At 47.7% G+C, this 12277-nt stretch overlaps 1 protein-coding gene and 1 non-coding gene across 2 annotated transcripts in view; both read right to left on the reverse strand.

The window, feature by feature from the left end:
• The window catches only part of DOCK11 (dedicator of cytokinesis 11), a 123966-nt gene extending 112445 nt beyond the window's left edge, over positions 1-11521 (reverse strand). The window contains exon 1 of the mRNA XM_056858946.1: positions 11420-11521. Within this exon, the coding sequence (XP_056714924.1) occupies positions 11420-11521 (102 nt within the window). The remainder of the gene's footprint in view (positions 1-11419) is intronic.
• On the reverse strand, positions 59-127 carry TRNAP-UGG (transfer RNA proline (anticodon UGG)). Its single transcript has one exon. It is a non-coding gene; the product is annotated as a tRNA-Pro (tRNA).
• Positions 11522-12277: the final 756 nt, after the last annotated feature.

Below are 12277 nucleotides of genomic sequence, written 5' to 3' on the forward strand. Positions count from 1 at the left end.
GGGCCTCAGGAAGAAAAAAGCCTTTCCCAACACCAGCTACCCAAGATCCTTCCACTGGAGCTGCTGCCAGGGATTGAACCTGGGACCTTTTGCATCCAAGGCATACACTCTACCACTGAGCCAGAGCATCAGATCATCTAGCACAGTATCATCTACTCCAGTGGTTCCCAACCTTTTCTGTATTGATACCCACAAGTCCAAAGTTACTTGGCATGGTGACCCATCCAAGGCCGGCCCTAGGCAAACAGTGACCTCGGCACCAATCTAGTTCAGCATTCCATTTTGTATGGTGGCTAATAGGTTGAGAGTAGGGGCTTTAGGCAGAACTTCCAAAGACCCCAAGGAAAAAAGAAGGTAAGGCAGTGGAGGGGTGTTCCTGTGTGGCAAGGAAATGTCTCAAAGTCCCAGAGAAAGAAAAGCAGAGTTGGCAGCCTCTGTGCAAGTAGAAAGGATGAGACTGCGCAGTTTTGGCTGGTAGAACAGCGATAGTTACAGGAGCCAGCACAAAAGAATTTCAAAGACATAAGGTCCAGGAATTCAGGGTGAGTCCAGGATCATCTATGGATTTTCTGGCTCTGACTGAGGTAAGGGGAGGAGGGGCTTTCCAGAAAGGTAATGAAAGCACACTGCATCCAGGCAGGGTGGAAGCTTCCACCATACCTGCAGCAGGCTGGTAGGCTAGGAGACATTCAGGCAAAGTCAGCAAAAGGTAATGAGCTCACCTGGCTGCTTCATAGTAATTAGAGTTTGCATTACATGCAGATGTCCCAACAGTGAATCAGTCTCCCACCCAAGATTTTGGCCAGTCATAGCACAGCATAGCCTAGCCCAGTGATGGCGAACCTTTTAGAGACCGAGTGCCCAAACTGCAACCCCAAACCCACTTATTTATCACAAAGTGCCAACACTGTGGCCCGAGCGCTCTGCTCCCCTCCAGCTATGCCATGCTATGAGCTATGCTCCCCTCCAACCTAGCTCCTCTCCAACCCCACCATGGGAATCACCTTCGCCACAGACTCAACAAATTTAGCCAGGATGGAATCAGGGCAAACAACACATCTAGGCAGGATGGGGGTCCTTGGTAACACTCCCTCACACTCATAGCTAAAGATAAAATGGAGATGGGACCATTTCTTTCTCTAAGGCACGGCCACCAAGACACAGGAATAATGCAATTCTTAGTATCCCATCAGTGAAGGCAAACCATAATTCTCTTGATCCGTTACTTACATCAGATAGTTTCAGGGGATAGCTGTGTTGGGCTGCAGTAGAACAGCTAGATTCGAGTCCAGTAGCACATTAGATACCAACAAGATTTTGGGGGTATAAGATTTAAAGGGAGCATTCACTCTCCCTTGGAGAGCCAGCGTGGCGTAGTGGTTAAGACCAGTGGTTTGGAGCGGTGGACTCTGATCTGGAGAACCGGGTTTGATTCCCCCACTCCTCCACATGAGTGGCGGATGCTAATCTGATGAACTGGATTTGTTACCCCACTCCTCCACGTGAAGCCAGCTGGGCGACCTTGGGCTAGTCACACTTCCTCAGCCCCACCTACCTCATAGGGTGTTTGTTGTAGGGAGGGGAAGGGAAGATGATTGTAAGCCAGTTTGATTTTTCCTTAAGTGGTAGAGAAAGTCGGCATATAAAAACCATCTCTTCTTTTTCTTCTCGAACGCTTATACCCGCAAAATCCTGTTGGTCTCTATGGTGCTTCTGGACTGCAATCTAGCAGTATGTACAGCAGAGTTTGTGTTGTAGGTGCCAGGAAATACATTCTTCATTCTAGTCACTGAGGCCTCATGATTGCTAGATGAACTGATCTTTCCCTTTCCCTTCCATGCTCTTTCTCTCTCTATTGTTGCTTCACAGGCAACATTATCCACTGAAGGTCCCCTCCCACTTTTATCTTTACAAACAAACAAACAAACAAAACCAGCCCTGTGCCTCCTAGGAACTTGTTAAAATGCTACAAGGAATGGCTGAAGTTGAGAAGCTATCTACCAACGGGTACCCAACTTATGGTATGAAATTATATTCAGGACTCACAATGTATTCATGTATTTGTATATATGGAAATCAATTCAGTAGTAACAAAGGTATATGTAACATTTGTAATACAAATCTTACAAATTAACAACTTTTAATCCAGGCTAAATACAAAATAAATGGGGGCTATATTGCTTTTTCTTTTTTCCTTTTATACAACACTTCTTGATGTATAATGTGCTGCACATTATACATCAAGAAGTTTTGTATAAAAGGAAGAAAAAGCAATATAGCCCCCATTTATTTTGTATTTAAAAAGGTAAAGGTCCCCTGTGCAAGCACCGGGTCATTCCTGACCCATGGGGTGACGTCACATCCTGATGTTTTCTAGGCAGACTTTGTTTGCGGGGTGGTTTGCCAGTGCCTTCCCCAGTCACCTTCCCTTTACCCCCAGCAAGCTGGGTCCTCATTTCACCGACCTCGGAAGGATGGAAGGCTGAGTCAACCTTGAGCCGGCTACCTGAAACCAACTTCCGTTGGGATCGAACTCAGGTCGTGAGCACAGCTTTTGACTGCAGTACTGCAGCAGCCTGGATTAAAAGGTGTTAATTTGCAAGATTTGTATTACAAATGTAACATATACCTTTATTACTACTGAATTGGTTTCCATATATACAAATACGTGAATACATTGTGAGTCTTGAATATAATTTCATACCATGTCTTGCATATTTAGTACCTGACTCCCCCCATTATTATCACTGAACTTGAGAACCTGACAGACTGAGCAGTTTCATAATGCTACCTGGCAGCCTGGGGGAGGGTTAGGGTTGTCCCTGCTGGGAAATCCCAGAGGGCCTGATATCCCCCTCTTGCAGTTTACGCCCTTGCCGTGAGAAGCTTATTTGATGTGCGTGTCTTAGAAAATTAACTAATTTGCCACTTGCAGTGTGTTCAAAGGCAAGAGGGTTGCCTGGTCAGTCCATATTACACCTGAGCATCACAACAGAAAGCCTGCCAAATTAAAACCCTGAAACAAGATTCAAAAGTCTTAGGCTTTTATGCAGTACAAAGGACATCAAACTCTTCGCTTAAGGCGTTTAGTTCCCCCCCTCTCCTCTCTTTCACCAGATGGCACCCAGAGACTTAATTGAAAGTGGAGAAGGAATTGAATGAAAGCAATTAAGCAACAACAGACAAAGGGTTCCTCTCCAGATCCAGGGGGGAGGGTCATTTACCAACCCTCCACCAGCACCCCGCCACGGGGAAAGCCACTGAAAAGGGTATCAAGAATGACTGGATCCTGCCCCGTCTTCTAATGAGCGTAGGGCGACGTACGTTATCTCCATATCAATCCACAGTGGCTGATAGGAACATATAAAGCTGCCTTATACTGAGCCAGACTATTGCTCTACCTAGGCCACTATTATCAACTCCAATAGGCAGCAGCTCTTCATGCTGTCAGGCAGGTCTTCCCCAAGACCTGCTACTTGAGATCCTTTAAATGGAAATGCCAGAGACTGAACCTGAGATCTTTCGCGTGCACAGCAAGGGCTCTGCCACTGAACTACAGCTGAGAGCCACAGAGCACACCCCGCCCAATTTATTATATTTATTTAAATATTTGTACCCTGTGTGTGTACAAATATTTAAATTTATTATATTTATTTAAATGTTTGTACCCTACTTTGTTCCCTGAAGGAACTCAAAGCAGCTTACAAAACAATGAAAAAAATAAAATATAATATAAATAAACCAACCTACAAACAAACTTAGCAATTAACTGTATCTGGGGCTGGCCCTGGATTCAGTGGCTGGCTCATCCAGAGGCGCAAGGCTGTGTGCCACAACCAAAAAGCCCTTTGGCTTTTCCAAGCCCAGGGCTTGCGCTTCTGGCTACACCCAAGCTTTATGTCTGCAACAGGAAGGGAAAGTAAATGCTCAGCAAGATACGAAAGCTGGCAAAAACGTTCTGCCCAGTCATTCTCTTTTTGCTCCAGCAAGTGTCTGTGGGAATTGAAACCTGGTCAAAGTCCTCCTGGCCAAAGCCCAATGCTCTGGTCCCTACACTACCCTGGCTTTTACACCTCACAACATTCACACTTATTAAATACACAGTGTGTTTTCTCCCTCAACTGTTCTGGAGTAGAACATGATAGAGAACCAAGGCACAAGGACTCAGAAGCAGTTCTAGGGTACCTGTTCACAGAGGATTATGCTAGAACTGCACTTCATTGGTATCTACCCTCTGGTGCTGGAGACACCTAGACTGATGGTTCTGGGTGGTCTTCAACATTCATGCAGAGCATTCCTTGCCAGGGCTGTCCCAGGATTTTATAGTTTGTTTGCCTGTCCTAGGTTGTCTTAAATTGTGACGGGCCCAGCACATGGAAGAGGTCACACCTTGGATTTTATTTATTTATTTTGCGCTGAGCCTTTGATGGAAGGTCTAGTATTGGGGTTGGAGATCCAGCCTGAACCATGGTCTGACCGTTTACACAAAGCAAGGAGAATGTGGCTACAATATGTCACAGGACAGGAGGCCCAATTAAAATGGTCCACTTATGGATCCTACTGTATGTTTTTATCTTGCTCTCACTGCATTATGCATTTATTTATTTACATTTATAGCCTAACCTCATTCCTGGCAAGCTGGGCTCAGAGCGGGTCACATCATTATGATCATAAAACGTAAGTTAAAAACATACTTACAATGAGTATCTATTTATGTAATACACTGGCTTGCATTGTTTTAACAAGTCATGTTTTATACTTATGCCTTGTTTCAGATTTCTGCAATCCCAGTCCTATTACATTGTTTATTAAATGTCTCCTCATCCTACTGATTGCATTGGCTTATGTAATCCACCTTGAGTGAGAAAGCTGGACTATAAATAAGCGAACAAACACATTCGTGGAATGAGCAACCTGTGACAGCTGCCCCAGGAAGAATGCTCTCTGTCCTTCTTCAAGTTGGAATCTCAACAGAAACTCTCTCAGATGCTTACTGCACCGAAAGAAAGCATCACCAAGAGAGAAGAAAAGCATTTCATGAGAACTGGCAAAAGATCAGGAACAGCCCTGAGACCATAACAGATGCCATCAGGATCACTAGCAGGAGCCAGGGAAAGAGACAGACAAAAGGGATTGCCTCCTTTCCACCCTGAGCTGATAGTCTGAAAGAGGCACCCCAGGTCACTGTGCTAGTTGCAACTTTCACATCTACTAAACAGCTCTGGCAGGTTTCTGTTATGCTCCAAGAACCAGTTTGACCAGAAACGACATGGGTCACAAGAGGGGAGCATGTACCCATCGTACCACCTTGAACGCTCTCTCCAGCCTTCAGAGTAGGGATAAGCAACTAGGAGCCCCTCTCACCGCCCCCATTCCAAAGACTGTTACCATTACCGTCTACCTGAATAACCTTCTCCCAAGTTGAAAACCTGGCAAAAAGTTCATCAACCTCTCCACCGTGTGCACAGCAAGTGAGTCTGCGGCAGAATTCTCTGCTTATGCACCCACACTGTTTGTTGCTGTTTTTTGGGTTCAAGTTGAAGCTGGCCTGGGCTATCCTCTGCCCCACATCTTAGCTCACGCATGGAAGTCAGCATCTGGGACGCAGAATCCAATTCCAGTTTTACAGAATCAAGGGAAGGCTCTCTCCGTTTCTGCAGTTGTTCACAGGGGGAGGAAGGAGTCAACCAACCATTTGCCAATGTTATCAGCTCACACAGGAGCCAGACCGCTGGCCCCCCTCAGCCCTTGCCCAATGCAAAATATCGTTATAAATGAATCGCTGGCCAGGCTGCAGCAAAGAGGAAGCCAGGAAAGGATGGAAGTTGGGCCTAACGAAGAAAATCATTATTGTAACGAGAGATCGTTTCTCTGACGTTTCTCAAAAAGAGCATCACAAAAGCCCGCACAGTGACTTCCAAACGCCAGGCAAGGAATTCATTCTCCGCTCACTTTGCGTTATTCAGCTTTGCACTTTCCAACCACCACAATTACGGCCGCTTCTCGCTTCTTTAGCAGGGTCAGTTTTGCTGCTGACGTTCCTGCCGCTGTGGTTTGCTCACAATTTCTAGGCAGCAGCATTCAGTTGAAGAGGAAGCCACAGCTGTTTGGGCTGCTGCTGAATGAGACGTGGAGGGGTGGGGTATTTCTTGCACCAAGACTAAAATGGGGATTCCTCCCCTCTCAGTTTCTGCCTTTTTTCTTTTCTTTTCTTTTTTTTTGGGGGGGGGGAACAAAGGGAAACAAGAAAAAGAAAGGAAGGGAGAGATGCAAAGCAACTCCCTGAAGTAGGCCATTTCTTTTGTTCAAAAAAAGAAAAAGAAAAAAGAAAAAAAGAAGCGGTCTCCCCAACCCTTTCCTTTAACGGAGGCCAACATCCTTCTGCTTTTTATCCAGATTTCCCTGGAGCAGCTGTGGCTCAGTGGCAGAGCACGTGCTTCACATGAAGAAGAGCCCGGAAGGTGTTGGACAGAACCCCTTCTTTGTTTGAGATCCCGAAGAGCTGTTGCCAGTTTGACACCCCTGAGGTAAAAGGACCAAGAGTCCGCCTCAGCGTAAGGCAGCTCCTTAAGGGAGTGGCCACCGCTCAGTAGCAAAGCACACATTTTGCATGCAGTTACCAAATAGTCTGATGTGTACCAAGACATAGCCTAAGTGCACCCAGCCAAACACTTCTCAGAGCAAACGTAACTGACAGCTGCTCAAGGGGGGGAAAAAAAGATTACCCAGTAGCGATCTTTTGGGGCTATATGATTCTAGACTGCAGGAAAAGGAAGGGGAAACCAGAGCTTTTTAAACTGTTCTGAGTAAAAATGACATTCTAACCATGACCCTAATGTGCTAGCAGCCAACATCCAGGGAGTATTCTTCACACTGGGAAGGGGATTCCCCCCAATCTTGTGATAGGTTCCCAGAAGGGTTGTACATGATTTTCATGGCCGTGCAGATAACAATCTGTATTCTACATCCTACCCTCATTTCTAGTTCATCCACAAATCATCAACAAGCCCTTATTTATGAAACCCATTGCTTATTAGAGGTTACTTCCTTTGCAAACTATCCGGCCTGTTTATGGACAATAAGCAGACAGACTCTCTGGAACAGCAGGGGCTGAGCAAATCTGCACAAGATTAAAAACAAGGGATTTCACCTGGAATCCAAACTGACCCAAGACAGCTGCAACCAGCTTTCTCCTCTCATGTTCACCTTCTGCAAACACCCCCCCATGCAAAAGTCAAAAAATATTCCTCAGTGAACAACCCTGAAGATTTCCCATGGAGGTTCTCCAGTCCGATTTTGATCCAGCACAGATCCCAGCAGTATGTTCCAGTCTATGGTTCTGCTGTAAGTAATATCAGTCTCTTGATTTCAACCATTTTAAATCTTATTTTAAACAACTGCACTCTAGCACAGTGTGATGCTATAAATGTAGAAATTCTTCAGCAACAGTTTAGAACAATTTCCCTAATAGCATGCTAAATACTATTAATTACTTAGCATTTTAATTTGCAAAGTGATCTTTGTGCCTATTCTAACAGCCCTGGCAGGAAGGCCATGACACTTCTTTCACAGGAATTCAACGAACCAACTGACAGCTAGTAGCCCTAGTGGCTAAGGGGGTGGGGTGGGGGAGGCAGAAATCAAATCCAGGTCCAGCTTGCTAACAACTAGGTCCATTCAACGCTGCAGTCTCTCACAGAGTTAAGCATATTCTAATTTATGTGCTTGAACTATGCTTTATTAGTTGTGTATGTTTACATTTTGTAAATTGCCTGAGGCATTCTGAAAAGGAAAGATATACACATTTTAAATCAATCAATTAATTAAACACATAAACCCTACGACTTTCTTTGTGGACTAAATTCACACCAAGTTATAGTCAAGGTATTTTGATCATTAAGAGAGCAATTCTAAGCAGATCTACTCAGGTCTATTCAATAGGGCTTACTCGCAAGAAAGTGTTTTTAGGATTGTACTTAGCAGCCTTCAGTTTGTCACGAGTTGGGACAATGACTACAACTAAGCCAGGCCACTGCCATGGAGTGAGTAAGTAGAAGACATGTTCAGTAGGCATTCACAAGGAGAAGACATGTTCAGCAGGCATTCACAAGGTGCCAGATTTTCTGAAATCAAATTAGTGGCCCCAGAGAAGCACAGGTTTAACCTGCTGACCTCCTACTCCTTTCCAGTTTTACAACTATACAAATACAGTAAAATGCTGCAAAAAAAATTTTTTTTAAGAAAAGCCCTGGCAAAATCTAAAACTGCCACCACACCCTGCCTTTTGGCATCTTTCTAGGAAATAATTTTCTTTCTCCTGCTCCTAGCATTTCTGCTTTTCCACTCTTAAGTCCCTTTGCACAATGAAACCTGCTATAATGAGAGAAGAGCACAGAAAGCCTACAGAATGCTTCACACATGGCTGAGAAATAGGCCTTGGCTCATGCTAATCTATCAAAGCACACACAAGTTTTGGCTTCTTTTGAAAGCCACTGTTCCTGCATAGAGAATAAAAATTCTGAGGCACAGAAGGGGAGGCGGTCCTCCCTGCATGAATACAAAATCAATCAAGCATCGCATGGCAGCGCAACAAAGACCCCACTCATTCTGCTGCGAGACCCATCGTTATGTACCTTTTATTTGCTCTGTGGTTTTAAAAATTCATATGGGTAAAAGCATCAGGCAGCACTTTATGATCTGCAGTCATTTCTTTAATATAGTGGTGGCCACAACCAACAGGAGTGCCTGCAAGCAACGCAAAGATGAACCGAGCTACTTCCGCATACACTGGGTGCAAAATGTAGCATCCTGAGTAGTTTTGGTTGCACTTTCTAAAGTTTCCAGTCATCATGGTGGCAATGACAGGCATGAAACCTCAGAAGATGGAATCTACACCTGAACTGAATTGTTTTGAAACAGGCTGGCAATTTCATCTCTAAGATATCCCCGCTGCAAGCATAGCCCACCACATAGGCTACATACCCTATTTTAGCCCAGGAGTGATTCCTGTCAGCTCAATTCAGCCTCATCTTTGAGATGAATAAGACAGCTATTTCTTAAAAGCAGAACTGCCTCCCAGCCAGCAGAAAAATTCAGCCTCCACCAAGTCTGGCATCTAAGTCCCAACTCCCCAGATGTCCCTGCTGGGGCATAGGCCCTGGTATCTCAGTGGCCCCCAGGATACTAGACTCATAGAGCTGGAAGGGACCGCCGGGGACATCTAGTCTAACCCCCTGCACAATGCAGGAAATTCTGAACTACCTCCACCCCCCAACACACACACCCTCAGTGACCCATACTTCATGCCCAGAAGATGGCCAAGGGATCCCTCCCTCTCGTGATCTGCCTAAGGTCACAGAATCAGCATTGCTGACAGATGGCTATCTAGCCTTCAAAACCTCCAGGGATGGAGCGCTTACCACCTCCCGAGGAAGCCTGCTCCACTGAGGAACCGCTCCGACTGCTAAAAAAGTCTTACTAGCATAAGACCCTTTTGAGATAACGTTTGTGTGCGGATGCAGCTGGCGGCCTGGCCCTACAGCATCTCCTCAGAAGCAATCCCCCCCCCCAAGCCAAGTCGATTTACTCCCAACTAGGCGTGCCCGGGGTTGCAAACCCAGGCTGCTTAGAAAGCAGCTTTGAAACCCAGGCTGCTTAGAAAGGTTGCAAACCCAGGCTGCTTAGAAAGCAGCTTAGAAACCCAGGCTGTGTAGAAAGGTTGCAAACCCAGGCTGCTTAGAAAGTCCCAAAGGGAGATGGACCGAGGCAGGCATGGGGCGGGGCTCCCGCCCCATGCCTGCCTCGGTCCATCTCCCTTTGGGGCTTTCTAAGCAGCCTGGGTTTGCAACCCCGGGCACGCCTAGTTCAGTGCCCAGAAAAAACCCCCTTGTACGAATTGGGGCTGTGACCTTCCCGGAAGCAGAGCCAGCCCCTGACAGGGCTTCAGCCTGGCAGGAGAAGATGGGCTGAGCCTCCCCCACCCAGGCAGGAAGCAGCTTCTTCCTTCCCGGGGCTCTGGGTGGGGCCTTCCTTCCCCTTCTCGAGGCGAGAGGATCCAGCCCCCACCTTTCCCTCTCCCCCGCCGTCCACCTGCTCTCCATCCCCGGTACAAGAACGTCAGAAAGGCCCTGCTGGATCAGACCCAGGCCCATCAAGCCCAGCAGTCTGCCCACACAGCGGCCAACCAGGTGCCAACAGAAAGCCCCCAACAAGACTGCTGCAGCAGCACCATCCTGCCTGTGTTCCACCGTACCCAAAACAATAGGCATGCTCCTCTGATACTAGAGAGAATAGGTATGCAGCATGACCAGCATCCATTCCAACTAACAGCCATGAATACCCCTTTCCTCCAATGGAACATGTCATAAGAACATAAGAAAGGCCCTGCTGGATCAGACCCAGGCCCATCAAGCCCAGCAGTCTGCTCACACAGCGGCGAACCAGGTGCCTTTAGGGAGCCCCCAAGCAAGACGACTGCAGCTACATTATCCTGCCTGTGTTTTCCAAAGCACCGACGATAATAGGCATGCTCCTCTCATCCTGGAGAGAACATAAGATCATAAGAAAGGCCCTGCTGGATCAGACCCAGGCCCATCAAGCCCAGCAGTCTGCTCACACAGCGGCCAACCAGGTGCCAACAGGAAGCCCCCAACAAGACTGCTGCAGCAGCAGCACCGTGTTCCACCGTACCCAAAATAATAGGCATGCTCCTCTGATACTAGAGAGAATAGGTATGCAGCATGACCAGCATCCATCCCAACCAACAGCCATGAATACCCCTTTCCTCCATGAACATGTCATAAGATCATAAGAAAGGCCCTGCTGGATCAGACCCAGGCCCATCAAGCCCAGCAGTCTGCTCACACAGCGGCCAACCAGGTGCCTCCAGGAAGCCCCCAACAAGACCGCAGCAGCAGCATTGCGTTGCCTGTGTTCCACAGCCCCCAAGATAATAATTCCCAGTGGGTCGCCGTGTTAGTCTGTCCGCAGTAGTAGAAAAGAGCAAGAGTCCAGTAGCACCTTAAAGACTAAGGGCGGAAACGCAGGGTCGCTTCATCCTCCTTTAATCCCTGTTTTAGATAGGATCGAACGCACATTCGGTGAAACGCGTGTGTTCGATCCTGGCTGAAACAGGGATTAAAGGAGGATAAAGCGACCCTGCGTTTTCGCCCTAATAGGAATATTTTCTGGCAGGGTATGAGCTCACTGAAGGTGCTACTGGACCTTTGCCCAAGATCATAGTCTTTAAGGTGCCACTGGACTCTTGCCCAAGATCATAGGCCTGCTCCTCTGAGATCCCCCCCCCCAAAAAAAAACGTCTCCGGGAGCCGCTTCGGCCCCACCCGGCGTGCTCGCCGCCCGCCTCTGCCCACGTGCAGAGCGCTCCCGAGAGCCCCGGCCGCCGCGCGCCCCGCCCCACCTGCGCCGCCGAGCCGCGCACCGCCTCCGAGACGCTCTGCCGGAGTTCGGCCGCCGTGCCGGGCTTGCTGAGCCGCTTGGTGAACTTGCGCGCTTCGGCCATGGCTGCTGCTGCTGCCGCCGCCTCGCTTCTCCTGCCTCCCCGCGGGCGGGATCGCGGCGGGGCGGCCGGGGGAGGAGCGCCGAGGGGGCCGGGCGAGGCGGGGCGGGGCGCGCTGGGGAGGAGAGGGCGCGGGGACCGTCCGTCCTCCCTGCGCTCCCCGAGCCGCTCCTGGGCAGCAAGCCTGCAAGCCCAGCGTGGTGTCGTGGTTCAGAGCGGTGGCTGGGGGCAGCAGTGGACTCTGAAGCGCCCTGGTTGTCTTATAGCAGTGGTTCCCAACCTTTTTTTTGACCAGGGACCACTAGGACTTTTTTGTTCGGTGCAGGGACCCCAAGGTTCAAAATAAAGATTCCGGGAATTTGAAAATAAACTTTAATCATAACTGTTAGTTAAACATTAAACTTAGAATAATATTTGAATGTATCTTTTTATAATAGAGAACTTTTAATTGAAAATATTAATTTATTATGGGTTTATAGCTTTTTTTCATGGACCTTAATTTAGTTCTCGCGGACCCCTGGGGGTCCAGGGACCCCTGGTTGGGAACCAGTGTCTTATAGAGTCCAATGAAGGCAACTAGGAGGAGGTTGAAATAAGCAACTGTTCTTCATTTAGCTCAACAGAGACCCTGGGGGGGTGAAATAACCCACAAATAAGATGTGCAGAGTGACTCACCCGAGAAACAAAGGAAAGTCAGTATCTTTGGTGCATTCGCATGGGGCAGGCCCATGGCTGCTGACAAGCAGATTGATACACAAA

The sequence above is a fragment of the Euleptes europaea genome, chromosome 13 (genome assembly GCF_029931775.1).
Source record: "Euleptes europaea isolate rEulEur1 chromosome 13, rEulEur1.hap1, whole genome shotgun sequence".
Classification (NCBI taxonomy): domain Eukaryota; kingdom Metazoa; phylum Chordata; class Lepidosauria; order Squamata; family Sphaerodactylidae; genus Euleptes; species Euleptes europaea.